Source organism: Gymnogyps californianus, chromosome 1 (genome assembly GCF_018139145.2).
Source record: "Gymnogyps californianus isolate 813 chromosome 1, ASM1813914v2, whole genome shotgun sequence".
NCBI lineage: Eukaryota > Metazoa > Chordata > Aves > Accipitriformes > Cathartidae > Gymnogyps > Gymnogyps californianus.
The window spans coordinates 182151212-182168853 of record NC_059471.1 but is presented as its reverse complement, the minus strand read 5'-3'; the positions used below and the strand labels follow the sequence as shown (position 1 = coordinate 182168853).

General features: G+C 39.6%; 1 protein-coding gene across 3 annotated transcripts in view; it reads left to right on the top strand.

The window, feature by feature from the left end:
• Positions 1-17642, top strand: part of MON2 (MON2 homolog, regulator of endosome-to-Golgi trafficking) — an 80493-nt gene that overhangs the window by 17995 nt on the left and 44856 nt on the right. For all 3 annotated transcript variants that reach the window (XM_050915048.1, XM_050915050.1, XM_050915049.1), the window contains exons 3-11: positions 1270-1397; positions 2271-2402; positions 10436-10565; positions 11114-11211; positions 11880-12005; positions 12762-12956; positions 13696-13820; positions 14207-14346; positions 16914-17067. In XM_050915048.1, the coding sequence (XP_050771005.1) occupies positions 1270-1397; positions 2271-2402; positions 10436-10565; positions 11114-11211; positions 11880-12005; positions 12762-12956; positions 13696-13820; positions 14207-14346; positions 16914-17067 (1228 nt within the window). The remainder of the gene's footprint in view (positions 1-1269; positions 1398-2270; positions 2403-10435; positions 10566-11113; positions 11212-11879; positions 12006-12761; positions 12957-13695; positions 13821-14206; positions 14347-16913; positions 17068-17642) is intronic.

Sequence of the window (17642 nt, the reverse complement as noted above, 5' to 3'; positions counted from 1 at the left end):
TATAATTTATACTAGCCTATTCTTTTAACAGAAACTTGTTTAGTCATGTTAGTGCTTCAGTTTAAAAATATCACTAAAATATATTTTTGTAGTTTTTACCTTGATGTTTCATTTTTTTTTCCAAATTAGTTGTAGTGATACTTAATAATAAACCCTCTTGTGAGCCAAACTTCAAGTTGCTCAACAGAAAAACTAAAATAGATCATGTTTGCATTTTTAAGTAAGAATGTATTTTTTGTTTGTTTGTGGTAAGATCTGTGCTTTAAAAATGTGTGTGAAACTTTTTCGTGAACACATTTCTCTTATTGCACATAGACTAAAACACAGTGTATGACATTCAGTGTAAGAACACACATTGAACTTTCAACTGTGAGGAAATTTTTAGTATCTGAAATGGTGATGAGCAGCTAAAATCTTGAAAGTTTGCATGAATCAACAACCATACCTGCAAACAGAAAAGCACTCATTGGTCAGAGTCATGCTTTCCTTTCATCTTTCAGAAATATTTTCTTCTTTTTTAATTTTATTAAGTTTATCTCAGATTTCTAGAATTACTTTCATGGGGAAGAACTTTTTAAAATGCCAGTGTGGAATGTTGTATTCATTGTGAAGTTTTTTGTCCTTACCAAAAAAAAAAAAAAAAAAAAGAGAGAAGCTCATGAAACGTGTTTTCTACTCACAAAGCTTCATTTTAAGAAGCTGCCCTTTCTCACTAAAACATTGGTTAAAAAATTCACAGCCAGATGTATGTACCCAGGATACAAACAGTCTAGTCTCTTTCTCCTCCTGTTTTGTCGGTCGCATTTTGCTGTTCCCCTTCGTGCCGCATGCTTTGGTATGTCTCTCTGTGCCACGCTTTGTGTTGCTTTTGAATTCGGTGCTGAGGTGAAGCAGAGCAGGAGGAGAAGGCTACCAGCCTCAGGCTGGTCACCACTGCAAGGCCAGAGAAAGCTCTGGGGTGGGCAGAACCTTACAGCTTCTTACTAACCAAATGGACTCTAAGTGGATGTTTTGGATTTGGAAAGAGGAAGTCACTTGAGTGTGTAAGGGAGAAGGTGCTTGGGATTTGAGCCTCAGCCGGGGTAATTGTGGAAGTGAGCTGTGGCAGCCCAGTGTCTGTCTTCACTTGGCTTTTCCCTGTGGTGCAAGAGTAAATCCCAAATTTCCAAGACTGGAGATTCCTTTTTGTTAATAAGTATGATTAACAAATTTTGCATTGTATTCTTCAAAGTATTAAACATTGACTGCTTCCGTATCTCTTTTTGAAAGCATTAAAAGAGAACAGCTCAGAGGTAGTTCAGCCTTTTCTAATGGGTTGTGGAACAAAGGAACCAAAGATCACTCAGCTGTGTCTAGCAGCCATACAGAGGCTCATGTCCCATGAAGTTGTTTCAGAGGTAAGATCAATCTTTATATAGATACATAAATATTTCAGTGTGAGAAATACAGGCCTCAAACTGAAGGTGAATGTTTGGTTTTTAGGAGGCTGTTTACATTATAATGAACATAGTCTGCAAAATATTTTACTCATATCTGTTTTTAAAAAATTGTAATTCAAAAGAAAACCTTTTTGACCATTAAAAAAAAAAAAAGAAAAAGGAAAAAAAAAGAGGTGAGGAAACATTAGTAACTTCTAGAAGGAAATTCATGAAAATTCAAACCAGCTCATTTAGTTTGCATTCTTATACTGCAGGACCAGAACATGTAATGGTCCGTGATAAATATAATTCTTAAAGTTGCATCCACAAAATTTACTCTGTGTGATAACGTTATGTATTATGTTTTTGTTACATTTTACTTTTAAAAATAAGATAAAATGGATGCACATTTCGTGCAACTGTAAATGTTATGATATATTATGGTACTGCATATATAGTGTGTTAAGAAGCTGGTGAAAATAATACTCTTAAAATATACCTTCAATTGTGCTTGCATAATGTAAAATTACACTGTTTTTTCTCTGATATGAATGAATTTTGAGGGTAAAATGTCTTTGTACTGTCTCTTCTATATTTCCAAGTAGAAAATGAAGTACGCACTTTAATTTGGACTACACATTAAGAGATTTCTGCTGTCAATTCTTTAAAAATATTTTGGGAAGCTTGTGACAATGAAATTGGCCTTATGTTCTCAATGTAGTCCTATGGTATAGACAAACAGGCAAACTCAGTTATGATATGCATTTATGAGAGTTCTATTCTTACATGTGTACACATGATATACCAGTATGTAAACAACTTAATTGTTGGCAAAAAATTATTTCTTCATAGGCTGCAGCAGGAAACATTATTAATATGCTTTGGCAACTGATGGAAAATAGTCTTGAAGAACTTAAATTGCTTCAGACAGTTCTTGTACTTCTAACAACCAATACAGTTGTGCATGATGAAGCACTGTCCAAGGTAAGAATTTGTTAGTGCCAACTGTAGTATTTACAATATCCAAGGGAAAAACAGGGAGAAATTTTACATATGAAGCATTTGGAAATAATGGAAGAGGAGGGGGCTTTCTTGATTCTGTTGTGTCCCTATTGTCTTTATATCTAAACTCTGAAAATAGGATTTCTTTTAGCTTCCTTTTCAATCTGTTTTTTAATTCCTCCACAATAATACATTTCTGACTTCATTGGAACTTTAAATAAAAACATTGGGCTAATGCCTTTCCTTCTCATCTGCTAAATTCGTTGTATGTATGTTTTTGAACTGAAATCAGAGCACATAGTGCAGTGTAAGCTCTTAGTAATAAAGCAAATATTAGAAGAAGCTGCCTGCCACCCTGCCTTAAATCTCTTTCAGAAGCAGTCCAGTTATTGCTCTTTCAGTCAAAACTGAAATAACTTTATTGCATAATTTCAAACATGTACCATTTTGGATATTATGTTTCAACTAAGACAAAAAATAAGGATTCCGATCCATTTTAATCTTAAATTACTAGATACTTCTCTTTGAAGAAGCAACATTGTTTACCCATCTGTGAATTGTGAAGTTCTGTTTAAAGTAAGTTGCTCTTCTAGATTACATTTTATAATTTTGTCTCTTTAACTTAAGAAAGATTTTTGGTTTTTAAACAAATCATTCTAAATTGCTGTCTTTGTTATGCTCTGCCTTCAGTGTATTGGTTTAATATCAGTGATTTTGGGGTTTTTTTGAGAGAGAATAAAATTGAAGAATATTTTTGAAGGCATTCTGTTCTGATGGAAGGTTTTCAGTTTTTCTTTGCTTCTGGTTTTAATGAAGTAACTTCCTAGCTGGTTAAATGTGTGGATATTAAAATAATTATTAATCTACTTAACCAAGGGAAGAAAAAACATGAAAGGAAAACAAAGCTAAGTTACAGAGGTCCGCTGAAGGCAGGAAGATAACGGAAAATTTATAAAACCTATAAATGGCAGAATAGAAGCTTGCTAAGGATTGACTCGTTTGTCAGTAGGTTCAGTTAGGTAGTCAAATTATGTCAAAGACTCTTCAGCACTGTCTTGTTTCTTTTGTTCCAAATAACGCTCATTTTCCAAATGAGGTGCTATGTTCTGGGGCAGAAGCATGATTTTTGAAGAAAATGGAAATACTTTAGAAAGTGGGATTGTCAGTTATTAACTGGGTAGCAGATGTTCTTTAACAACCTACAATGTTGTCGTTTTATCAAGTTTGAATCTAGGCTCTAGAAGGAGACAGTTGCTGTTTAAGTCCACCGTACCTTTCCCTTCTGCATGTCATATATATGCTTCTCATCACTTCCCTCATTTATTCTTCTTCCCCTGCCTCCATATAGCCTCTCTCTCTCTCTGCCCCCCTTATTCTTAGGTTCTTGGTATCTACATCCTATTTCACTTACCTTTTTTCTGTGTGTCTTCCAAACATTTTTCAACATCCTTTATTTGTTCATCTCTCTAATGTCTAGAAACTTTCTCCTTTTGGACACCAACCACAAGAGCATATGGGCGCAGCAGTGTCAAATAAGTCGGGAAAGTCTTTCCCAGCGTGTCTTTCTCTTGTCTTGTGTCCTGATCCAAAAGCATGCTCACATAATACAATTACTGGAGAATCGAATTGCTCTACTTCTAACAATTTCCTTGGTGCATGTTAAAATCTAGTACATTTAGAAATGTATAGTCAAATTTGGGCAGGCTCTGACAGGGGTAAGAAAACCCATTTCTGACATAGCAATATCCTGTAAAATTTCTTGGTGTTGTCCAAGGCCTGAAATTACTAGAGTTTCTCAGTTAACCAAATGTAAGCATTACTTGGCATGGGTAAAATGGTGCGATGGTTTGTTTGTTTTTTTCCCTTCAAGATTCTTTCGAGAAATATCTCAAAGTTGGTTTTTTTTCTATGTTGAAAAGTTCTTAGAGAAAATCAGTTTGAGCCAGACATGTATTGCATATTCATGTTTCAGCTTGACTGATTTGAATTAAGAAAATTACTGGTAAACCATCTTGAAAAGCCCCTTAATACAGGCGCTGCTGTTAGATTATTTGAGTGGCGGAGGTGAGCAGCTCCGGTGCCGGCACGATCCACAGCAGAGTGCTCTAGCGTGGTGCACAGCAGGGTTTCCGAACCGGGGGAACCTCAGGGGGAGCCGAGAGAGGCGCCAGGAGCCCGCAGCTTGCGCAGCAGCAGCTGGTGGGACCTCGCAGGGCCAGGAGCAATGGCGGCCAAGCCCCCCCCCACATAACAGAAGCCCTTGGGGAGCGCTAGCGACCAGGAGCGCTGCGAACAGGACGTGGCACGTCAGCAAGGGCGTGGCGCGGCAGTTGGTGTGGAAGGGCATGCAGGAGGGGCACTGAAGCTCTCTGACAGGTATCCACCCGCAGAAAGCCATGGCCTCTCTAAGCTCTGCACCCACCACGACTGACGCAGCTTCCCAAACAGAGCTCCGGTGGGAACATGCTGCCACCCAGGTGCCAGGCTGCAGGGTGTGCCCTGCTCTTATGTCAGTATTGGACAGCAGGAGTTGAGCACACCTCTGGGAGGTGTGCCCAGGTAGAGGAACTCCTCCGCTTAGTGACAGAGCTCCGGGAGCAGGTGAGTAGGTTGAGGAGTATCAGGGAGTGCGAGAGAGAGAGAGACTACTGGAATCGCACCCTACCTTCCCTGAGACAGGCCCAACAGGCAGACAGGACGCGTGATATGGAGGATTCCCTGTCCTCTCTCCACCTGGCTGAACACAATGACTTAAGGGATAGGGGGGAACGGTGACAAGTTCCTGCCCAGTGCAGCAGGCGCATCTCCTCTGTGACTGCCCCATCTTCCCAGGTGCCCTTGCATAATAGGTATGAGGCTCCGCAGGTGGAACCGAACAATAACGAGGATGATGGTTCATCTAGCATGGAGGTGTCGCCGAGGTTAAGTTGGCCTATGCCCTGTGTCAAAACTGCTTCCATAAAGAAAAAAAGATGGGTCATTGTCATAGGAGACTCCCTTCTGAAGGGAACAGAAGGCCCAATATACAGACCAGATCCACTTCATATGGAAGTCTGCTGCCTCCCTGGGGCCCAGGTTAAAGATGCGAAGAGAAAACTTCCTACCCTGGTACGGCCCTCAGATTATTATCCATTATTGATTTTTCTGGTAGGCAGTGATGAAGTTGCAACAAGAAGTCTGAGGGCAATCAAGAGAGACTTCAGGGCCTTGAGATGACTGGTTAAGAGATCAGGAGCAGAAGTAGTGTTCTCCTCTATCCTTCCAGTTGCAGGGAATGATGAGGGAAGAAACAGGAAGAGCCAGCAGATCAATACCTGGCTCCGAGCCTGGTGTCACCGGCAGAATTTTGGGTTTTTTGATCATGAGTTGGTTTACACAACACCAGGCCTGCTGGCAACAGACAGGGTACACCTGTCTCAAAGGGGGAAAAGGATCTTTGCACAGGAGTTAGCAGGGCTCATTGAAAGAACTTAAACTAGATTTGAAGGGGGAAAGGATAAAACCAGGCTCGATAGAGATAAGCCTGGGGGCAGCGCGCCAATCTTTGAGGGATGGTGTGCTAGCGAGGTCCTTCAGCCTGCCATCTCAGTGGAGGCAGGGGATGGAGATCCATGCGGCAGCAAGGACACAAGGGTTATTGATGTGCTAGAAACCACGGAAGTGCCTGAGAATGGTTACATAGGAATTAGGGCTTCTCCCCAAAAAGGTGACAGGATCAGTAGCCCAACTGAAGTGCATCTACACCAATGCATGCAGCATGGACAACAAACAGGAGGAGCTGGAAGCCATTGTGCAGCAGGAAAACTATGATATAGTTGTCATCATGGAAACGTGGTGGGATGACTCACACAACTGGAGTGCTGCAATGGATGGCTATAAACTCTTCAGGAGGGATAGGCAAGGAAGGAGAGGCAGCGGGGTAGCCCTGTATGTTAGGGAGTGTTTTGATTGTCTAGAGCTTAATGATGGTGACAATAGAGTTGAGTGTTTATGAGTAAGAATCAGGGGGAAGGCCAACAAAGCAGATATCACGGTGGGAGTCTGTTATAGACCACCCAACCAGGATGAAGAGGCAGACGAAATACTCTATAAGGAGCTGGGAGAAGTCTCACAATTGCTAGCCCTTGTTCTTGTGGGGGACTTCAACTTACCAGATGTCTGCTGGAAATACAATACAGCAGGGAGGAAACAGTCTAGGAGGTTCCTGGAATGTGTGGAAGATCATTTCCTGACACAGCTGGTAAGTGAGCCAACTAGGGAAGGCGCCCCAGTGGACCTGTTGTTTGCGAACAGATAAGGACTTGTGGGTGATGTGATGGTTGGAGGCTGTCTTGGGCATAGCGATCACAAAATGATAAGAGTTTTTGATTCTTGGAGAAGTAAGGAGGGGGGTCAGCAGAACTGCTACCTTGAACTTCTGGAAGGCAGACTTTGGCCTGTTAAGGAGACTCGTTGACAGAGTCCCTTGGGAGGCAGTCCTGAAGGGCAGAGGAGTCCAGGAAGGCTGGACATTCTTCAAGAAGGAAATCTTAACGGCACAGAAGCAGGCAGTCCCCATGTGCCGAAAGACGAGCCAGCAGGGAAGAAGACTGGCCTGGCTGAACAGAGAGCTTTGGCTGGAACTCAGGGGAAAAAAGGAGAGTTTATGACCTTTGCAAGAAGGGGCAGGCCACTCAGGAGGACTGAATGTCATGAGGTTATGCAGGGAGAAAATGGGAAGGGCCAAAGCCCAACTAGAACTTAATCTGGCTACTGCCGTAAAAGACAATAAAAAAATGTTTCTATAAATACATTAACAACAAAAGGAGGGCTAAGGACAATCTCCATTCTTTATTGGATGCGGGGGGAAACACAGCGACAAAGGATGAGGAAATGGCTGAGGTACTTTTTATGCCTTCTTTGCCTCAGTCTTTAATAGTAAGACCAGTTGTCCTCTGGGTACCCAGCCTCCTGAGCTGGAAGACAGGGAGCAGAATGAGGCCCCCATAATCCAAGGGGAAATGGTTAGCAACCTGCTATACGACTTAGACACACACAAGTCTATGGGGCTGGATGGGATACACCCAAAGGTACTGAGGGAGCTGGCAGAAGTGCTCACCAAGCCACTTTCAATCGTTTATCAGCAGTCCTGGCTAACCAGGGAGGTCCCAGTTGACTGGAAGTTAGCAAATGTGACGCCCATCTACAAGAAGGGCTGGAAGGAGAATCCGGGGAACTACAGGCCTGTCAGTCTGACCTCGGTGCCGGGGAAGGTTATGGAGCAGATCATCTTAAGTGCCATCACATGGCACATACAGGACAACCAGGTGATCAGGCCCAGTCAGCATGGGTTTATGAAAGGCAGGTCCTTCTTGACTAACCTGATCTCCTTCTATGACAAGGTGACCTGCTTAGTGGATGACGGAAAGGCTGTGGATGTTGTCTACCTAGACTTCAGTAAAGCGTTTGACACCGTTTCCCACAGCATTCTCCTGGAGAAACTGGCCGCTCATGGCTTGGATGGGTGTACTCTTCACTGGGTAAAAAAACTGGCTGGATGGCCGAGCCCAACAGTGGTGGTGAATGGAGTTAAATCCAGTTGGCAGCTGGTCGCAAGTGGTGTTCCCCAGGGCTCAGTGTTTGCGTCAGTTCTGTTTAATATCTTTACCAATGATCTGGACGAGGGGATCGAGTGCACCCTCGGTAAGATTGCAGACGACACCAAGTTGGGTGGGAGTGTTCATCTGCTTGAGCGTAGGAAGTCTCTACAGAGGGATCTGAACAGGCTGGATCGATGGGCTGAGGCCAATTATATGAGGTTCAACAAGGCTAAGTGCTGGGTCCTGCACTTGAGTCACAACAACCCCATGCAATGCTACAGGCTTGGGGAAGAGTGGCTGGGAAGCTGCCTGGCAGAAAAGGACCTGGGGGTGTTGGTCGACAGTCGGCTGAATATGAGCCAGCAGTGTGCCCAGGTGGCCAAGAAGACCAATAGCATCCTGGCTTGTATCAGAAATAGTGTGGCCAGCAGAACTAGGGAAGTGATTGTCCCCCTGTACTTGGCACTGGTGAGGCCGCACCTCAAATACTGTGTTCACTTTTGGGCCCCTCACTACAAGAAAGACATTGAAGTGCTGGAGCGTGTCCAAAGAAGGGCAACGAAGCTGGTGAAGGGTCCAGAGCACAAGTCTTATGAGGGGGGTTGTTTAGTCTGGAGAAAACGAGGCTTGGGAGACCTTATCACTCTCTACAACTACCTGAAAGGAGGTTGTAGCAAGGTGGGTATCGGTCTCTTCTCCCAAGTAACAAGTGATAGGACAAGAGGAGATGGCCTCAAGTTGTGCCAGGGGAGGTTTAGACTTGATATTAGGAAAAATTTCTTCACTAAAAGGGTTGTCAAGCATTGGAACAGGCCGCCCAGCAAAGTGGTGGAGTCACCATCTGTCCTGGTTTCGGCTGGGATGGAGTTAATTTTCTTCTTAGTAGCTGGTACAGTGCTGTGTTTTGGATTTAGGGTGAGAATAATGTTGATAACACGCGGATGTTTTAGTTGTTGCTAAGTAGTGCTTATCCTAAGTTAAGGACTGTTCAGTTTCCCATGCTCTGCCAGCAAGCAGGTGTGCAAGGAGCTGGGAGGGAGCAGAGCCAGGGCAGCTGACCTGAACTAGCCAAAGGGGTATTCCATACCATGGAACGTCATGCCCAGTATATAAACTGGGGGGAGTTGGCTGGGAGGGGCGGATTGCTGTTAGGGCATTGGTCAGCAGGTGGTGAGCAATTGCATTGTGCATCACTTGTCTTTTCTTGGGTTTTATTTCTCTTTTTTTTGTTATATTCCTTTTAATTACTATTATTATTTATTATTATTAGTTAGTAGTGTATTTTATTTTACTTTAGTTATTAAGCTGTTCTTATCTCAACCCACGAGTTTTATCCATTTTTTTTTTCCCCTCATCCCCATCCCACTGGGAGCGGGGAGGGGGAAGCAGCTGCATGGTGCTTAGTTGCTGGCTGAGGTTAAACCACAACACCATCCCTGGAGGTATTTAAAAGACATGTAGATGTTGCACTTAGGGACATGGTTTAGTGGTGGACTTGGCAGTATTAGGTTAACTCGATGTAACTTGGCAGTATTAGGACTCGATGATCTTAAAGGTCTCTTCCAACCTAAACGATTCTGTGATTCTATGATTAACCTAGAGAATCATGCAGTATCTTCTGAAAGTCCAGAGGTGTATGATTGTGTCGTAAAATTTCAAACAAGGGGATACCATCTGAGCAGAGTCCACGAATCGTTTACAAGAAAAAGAAGCAGAAGAAAATTCTGACTCTTGTATGGCTTAGAGCATGTAGTGCTATGGCTGGGTGTGGTTGAGGTTCATGCAAGTGCAAGAACACAGAATAAGGACAAAAGAACAAGAAATACAGGTTTCACTACACATACAGATGTTCATTTTCAAAATTCATTATAAAATAAGTAAGTATTAAACTATGTGTTAGAGGTAATACAAAATCCAATGGGAAACAATATTTAGGTCACTGCCAGCACAATGACACATTAAAATATGCACCTTAGAGAGGAATAATAGCAGTCGAGGCAAGAAGGTTGTGAAAGTATTGTAAATTAATGTAGGACAGGAATGGCATTTTAGCTTTGGAGCTGACTGTCCTTTCTGTGATTAACTGTATAATCCTAATGTCCTTTTGACATTAATATTCATACAAGTTGTTTTATGTGGTTGATTACAGTGTATTCTCTGTATGATGATTGTAGTTTTATTGGCACATCGTAATATCTTCAGTTAATACCACTTCTAGATTACCTTTGGGGAGGATTACTAAAGAGGTTTTTGGCTAGAGTAATCTATAAAACTTGTTTTGGTTCGTCAAATTTAAAATGATTAAAACAATCTTTTTTCAGGCAACCTTTTGACATACTGTAGTGGAAAGCATTCCTCAATCAGCTGTCTTGACTCTTAGCTAAAAGATGAAAATATATTGTTGTAAGGTGATTTTTTTTTTTTTTTTCCTTTCAGGCAATTGTACTTTGTTTTCGATTGCACTTCACAAAAGATAATATCACAAATAACACTGCGGCAGCTACAGTGCGGCAGGTAGTTACTGTTGTATTTGAGAGAGTGGTTGCTGAAGATGAACGATACAAAGGTGGGCATACTTCTTACTCTGCTTGCTTGTATTAACCTGTTTTTTGGACACGCATCAAATCTTTATCTTTTTCAAATGAAGTAGTAAAAAGTCTATAAATGTTATAAAAAACCTCACAGACATTATGAATTTTTACTGTCTTGTATACGTTTACTTGTATTCAAAGGAGATTAAATCCTTAGCCATTGTGTCAGTCCAAGTCAGTACAGCAATATATAAAACCTAGATTTTTTTCAAGCTGTGAGAACTGGTCTTCAGGTTAGTACTGTGAAGGAATTTGTGGTGAGGGTGTCATTTAAGGTGAAGGTAACTTAGATTACTGAGTATAAAATACGTGGCAGTAGTAATTTTGAAGAGAGCATTTATTGGAAAGAACTGCTTGGTATTGATGATCTTTGGAATTCAATCTAATGTTTATTTCTGTAGACATGATAAGTTGCAGAAGAATTACCTGGACATTCTCCTAGAATCTTTTTGTAAGAACACTTAATGCGTAATTGATTTTCAACAGTTCTTTGTTCACAGAACTGGTTTTTGTTTTTACACAGATACTGTTGACCAGCCAGTTGCAGTTCAAGGAAATAGTAACAGAAGATCTGTCAGTACACTGAAGCCGTGTGCTAAAGATGCATATATGCTTTTTCAGGTAGTTGGGGAGCATATATTTATACATTTGCAGTTACAATTGGGTGCTTGTACATGTCTGTAAGAAATTTCAAGAATTTGCTATTGGCATATTGACAAGGTCCTTAACCAGAGCCTCAGGCTTTCTTATGCGCATTTATTGTAATTGGCAATGATATGCTGTATCCCAGGGGGATGGTTGGAAAATGAAGACAAAGTGGCCTAGGAAAATGTTTTACTATAAATCTTAAATAATAGCTCAGCATGCACGTCTGCATTAAATTCAAGATTCTTTTTTGCGTGAGCCAAACACTGCTACTATAGTTCAGTCTTGCTTCTTGTGCTTGGTATTGTATATTAAAGTCGAGTATATAATGAAAAGTAGTAGCTGTATTCATGACACCAATAAAAATCTTCTTGACTTAGCAAATTCACTGGTCTTGAGATATTTTTGAGGGCAGGAGTGAACAAAATTGCTACAAGGATACCAGTAAAGTTTAAAATTTCTTTTAAAAAGTTTTTTGCTTAATAGTTTATGTAAAAGAAGTATTTGAGGAAAAATTATGTTGAAATTGGAAAATTACTCGTTACAAAAGAGGGAGAAAGTGTACATTTTGTTGTGGACTCGGAAAACTTATGCCAGTACAGGACTTTGCAGCGAATGTAAATGTTATTGTATTTCTTTTTAAGGATCTTTGTCAGTTAGTTAATGCTGATGCTCCCTACTGGCTTGTGGGTATGACAGAAATGACCCGGACATTTGGCCTTGAACTTCTTGAGTCAGTCCTCAATGACTTTCCACAAGTGTTTTTACAAGTGAGTAGTTCTTGGAGGGAAAATAGGAAGACTTTTGTTCACATGGGTAGTAAAATTTACACTTCATTAACTCCTCTTTAATTTAGCGTGAGTACTACTTTTCAAAAGGACTTGTAGCTTTTACATATTGGGTTTTTATGACAGAAAAGGACTGTGTGCTTTTTGTCCACTTTTTTCTATTCCCCTACACTTTATTTGTGTTTGTGCATTTTGTAGAGCATGTTGTACTCTGTTTCACTTTTTGTTTTGCCATTTATATCTCCTCCAAAGATGCATTTTCTTATCTGGCATGATTTATGACAGCTCTGTGACTTAGTTTGTGACGCTGTTATTTCTATGAAAACATTAATCTCATCCCACTTGCAAAGCAGCAAGAATCATGACTATGAATTGTGTGGATTTAGTGCATATAAATGCACTATGATCCTACAGTAACACATTTTAGCAGAGAGTAGCTAGATTAAAAAAAAATATATATAATGAATGATGTATTAGCAGCCTATTTCAATTTGCAAAATACAGGAAGAGGGGTGCATGGTATGAACCTGACCATGTCATTTCATCATGCTTTTTGGTAGCTTTACAATGATGTCTGCCATTCTTCCTTTTCATTTCTTGAGCCTGTAATTTATACCAAGATTTACATGACTTCAGAGTGCTTGATCATAACAGTAAATGTAAATAAGATGCATAATGAGAGCTACTGGTAGGAATTAAAGAATATCTGCTTATAATTTGTTCTGTTTTCTTTTTCAGCATCAGGAATTCAGTTTTCTTCTTAAAGAAAGGGTATGCCCTCTTGTTATAAAGCTCTTCTCCCCAAATATCAAATTCAGGCAAGGTTCCAGCACATCATCTTCCCCAGCACCAGTGGAAAAACCATACTTCCCCATCTGTATGCGTTTGCTGAGAGTAGTTTCTGTTTTGATTAAGCAGTTTTACAGTTTGCTGGTAAGAATATGTTCAAATTTCCTTTATGCAATTCTGTTTTTCTATGTATATGCCAGTACTGTGATCAGTAATAGTATTAATTAGTTCTTGGGATCTGTTGATGTAGAGTGAGGGAAGAAAAGTCTAAATATTCTTTTCCTCTTATGTGTATTTGTGTTTACATGTTTTCTACATGTATGATTTTATTAAACATGGGCTTGCATAAATTCTCAGAGTAGATTAGCTGTTTTCTTTTCTATACTTAACTGCCTTTCAGTTAAGGTTTTGGGAACCTTTTGATCTTCTTATATTGCTTGTCTGGCTTTAGATAATGTTGATTGCTGTGCCTTGTTAATACTTGCTAAGAGGCTTTTGACTTGTGTTGCTAAAGCTGTTGACCGAATGTGCATAGAAAACACATGTTCGGCTGTTCTTACCTCCCGAATTTTAGATATTTGCTAAAAAAGATTTTTTTTCCATTTCATTTGTTTACTGTAGCACATGTAAGAATGCAATGTCTGTGAGGAATTTAACTCCTTCAATACAATTGCATATGTGGTGTTAGCTTGGCAAAAATATTATGATTACTATATATGGTTTTTATATAATTTTGAGTAAATGCTTGTTGAAGGCATTTTTTAGGTCCTGTGCAAAACTTGCTGGAATAGGACTCCTAAGATGAAATATAAGTTTTTTTGGAGAAAATATTTTGTAGGAGGCTTTTTCTTTTAATTTAATGGCTGTAAACTGTATCTTTTAGGTAACAGAATGTGAAATCTTTCTGTCATTGCTGGTTAAGTTTCTGGATGCAGACAAACCACAGTGGCTAAGAGCTGTTGCAGTAGAATCTATTCACAGGCTTTGTGTGCAGCCTCAGCTATTAAGGTATTAAATATATTGAATTTCCCTTTTAAATAAAATTTAAGAAATCTTTTTTTTTTCTCTGGTGGAAGATGCTTCCTAAAACACTGTAAATATGTAGAAACTTAAATGCAATAAACTCTTCAAGATAATTTTTTATAAAGCATTAGGCAATGCTTATTATCCAGGAAGGGCTGAATTATAGTTATTTGAGTATTCCAAACCCTCTCTGTCTTACCAGCGTCAAAGGAGCATTTACCTAAAACTAAATATTATTATTTACCTAAATATTTGCAGTTAAAATGTGCTTTTAGTCTACAGTTTGGAGTGGGGGGGTAAGTTGCTGTTAACATATTCTTTTAGTCCCTAATTTGTAAAATACATATTATATGTTATAAAATATTTTCCAGGTCCTTTTGTCAATCGTATGATATGAAGCAACATTCCACTAAAGTTTTCCGTGATATTGTGAATGCACTGGGGTCCTTCATCCAGTCGCTTTTTCTTGTACCAAGCACAGGGAACCCACCAGCGACACCAAACCAAACTGGTAAAGCCTTGTCCTTACTATCATTTTGATTTTCCAGCATTTTCTTGTAATAATAAATTCTGATTTGATCCAGTATATACATTTGGCTTGGTACAGTTCTGTACTTCTGTGTTCATTGAGGTGAAAAGCTAGCTTGAGGCAAACTAGTGTTTTCAGGTTTGGTACAACAGGTGATTTTATCTACCTGTATTGTGGGGAAGACATAGCCCCCAGTCAGCAGAGCAGTGCTCCTGCATTTGTATCTCCTACAGCGACCAAGCTCCTTGGTTCACAACTTTTCTGAGGGAAATTCTGAGGGAATTATTTCTAATTTCTGACTATAACAAATTTGTCTGATTTCTGTCACCTTGTGTGGGGATGTCATTTATGGCAGTGTGCAATTGAAGTAGTAAGACAGTGTGTGTTTGCTTCCTCCTGGGAGGCAAGAGCTAATTCTTCTGGATGTTCAGGGACAAAACTGGACTGAGGAAGCCAAGAGGTAGAAAGATAGATCTGTGTTTTACAGATGATCTTTGCTTTTTCTGTAAGCTGAAAACAGTCACTTACTGGTACTAAACTTGATTGTCTTTTCTTGCAGCCAGGGTTTTGGCATTTCACTAGGTATATTTTTATTTCTATAAGAAGAAATGATCCTCCTGTTAATGCCTTTGTAGGTGTTTACATCTGAGTTAAGGCTCTCTGCTTCTTCCCATGGTTCTGGAGCAGAGACCCTAGCAACAAACAACATAAAAACAATTTCTAAGAGTGTCTTTTGACATGCCTTCTTAAAAGACACAATAAACAGATAATCAAATTATAATTATCTATCATATCTACTATTAAATTAATAAACATTAAAAAGTCTGGTTTTAGAGTCACACCTTCCAGGGTTCACTCAGGAAGTCTGAATTCCAAGTTGGTGTCAGTATTGATAACATGAAGAAATTTGTGTCCGTAGCTGTTGTTCAATAGCTGTCTGTACGGAAGCTGATAGAGCACTTCTATTAGTATCATTTCTGGGTTAGTTTAATCCACTTAAGGTAAATCAGAAAAGCACTTTTCATCATGTAACATGCACATATGAGAAGCCCTTCGAAAATACTCATTCTCCTGAAAACTTAAATTTTGCCTTCATGTGATACAGCACTACAGTAGGGTCGTACCCTTGGTGCTGTTGCTATTTCTCTGGCTTGTTGTTCCAGTTTTTCTCCTTTACCTTTTCACTTCTTCTTTGTGCCTCAGTGTTTCTCATGTCTCTTTCTCATGCATTTCTCTTTCTGCCTCTTTTTCTCCTATGGCCATGTCTAAAATGCAAAGAGCAGATCAACGCAACCTAATTTTTGAACTGAGTGTTCTGATTAGAACGATAGTCCTGTCGTAGCAGGCTGTCTTACACACCTGTAGTTGGCTTTTGAGCCTCAGTTTTGCAACAAGGTAGCTGTTTCATAGGAGAAGTTGAAAGCTGCATCTACCCAAGTTTTGTGTCACTTTTATTATACTGGTGTAACGTAAGCCTTTTTACCACTTTAAGGCGTTATGTTGATATAAAAATAGTTGTATATGTCTGCTCAGTGGGATCACAGAAAATGACACTAGTGTAACTAGTGTGTTTGTGTTAGTGGCAGCATTTGGTTAACCATTTCTGTTTAGCAGTATGATTTTGTTGTTTCAATCTGTTAAGCTTTACTGTGTTAGTGTATACGTAGGCTTCTGTGTGTATTCATATTGCCTAAATTAGTAGTTTAGTCTCTCTAGATATTAAAAGTGAGCACACCAAAAGGGCAGTTGTTACACTGATGTGTAAAGTGCTGTGAGTCGCCTTCTTGGGGACTCTGCCCTTCTCTCCCCATTGTCTGTACAGAGAGAGTCTGAACTTGGGGTACCTGTTCGTAGTAAGTATAGACCTCCTTCTATATGTAGGAAGTGTATATATATAGAATTCCTTGTCCTTTTATCTGCTTTTTTTGGCTGCTTAAATTGCAACCAAAATTTGTTCCCTCCTAGCTGTTGGTTGGCAGGTTGTCAGCTCTTCCTGATATGGTTTGTTTTCTTCTACCTTGGTATGGAACAGATTCAAACATTGCAGTTCTCTCTGAGTTTCTTCTTGTGGCTTTTGCATTTCTGAAATCTTTAAAGTTTGTGACAATCTTTGTTCTTGGAATGATTAGCCTCTCTTTCCTGCTACTGAGTTCTAGATGCAACTATTCAAATAATCCTTAACTTCTAAATATCTGTCTGACTCTTCACTAGAATATATATTGTTTTATTGAGACCATGTAAGTTTAGTTCGTTCACAGAATGTTATGAATGCTGCTACAGCTTTCACAGAAGCTTTTTATTCTGACTAAAAATAAGGCAGTTGGCATCAATCAACTGTGCCTTTTAAACTAATTACTTTGCACATAAGAGCATGTTCTGGACAGCAGAGGGAGCTCAAAAATAGGTTTTTATGTTGTTGGTTTTTATTATGAGCAGGGTATCTCATGTTAATCCTTGTATCTCAACTTAAAAATTAAATACAGAAAAAGGCTGTTTGCTGATCACTAAAATTAGATTGGTTAATTTTATCACTTTGTTTTTCTGAACAGGAAGCAATGCATCAGGGAATACTGGCTCAGCACAAACTAACCCAGGAGTGCTTGGAATGGGAGGAGGTGCAACTGTATTACCTGCCTTTGAGTACAGAGGCACTTGGATACCTATCCTGAATGTAACAGTACAAGGCAGTGCTAAAGCTACCTAGTAAGTACCTCTATCTTTTTGAAAACGTATGTAACAAATATTTTTATTTCCAACTTGATGTTTTAAAGATTTTTTTTTTTTTTTAGTAGTGAATATTGAGGTCTTCATTTCACTGGCATTGAGGTATATTATGGATTTTCTTTTTGTCGGTGCCATGAGGTGTCTGATTTTTTGCTATTTTGTCCGAATGCTCTGGATTCTGATCCAAATGTCCCCTATGGCTTTAGCATCTGTTGAATTTTTTTTCCTACAATACTGTTGCTGTATTAACTCTTCACTTTTAGGCCTCACTACAGTATATAACAATTTTAGAATATCTTTTGCTAGATTGTGTAATGGCAGACATTAGGGGCATTAAGCAAATGGGACATCAGTGGGACTGAAAAATAGCTTTCTTACACCAGCTTTACTGTATTTACAGTTTTTATTGAGTGGGATATTATGGTAGATATTGGCCAGGTTGTCATTCCAAACAATATATTGACCTATATACGAAGGTTAGACTGTGAATGCTTCTTAGAATGACCAATTATTTTGTTATGACTTTGTGTAATAGAGATCGTGTTCTCAGTTTA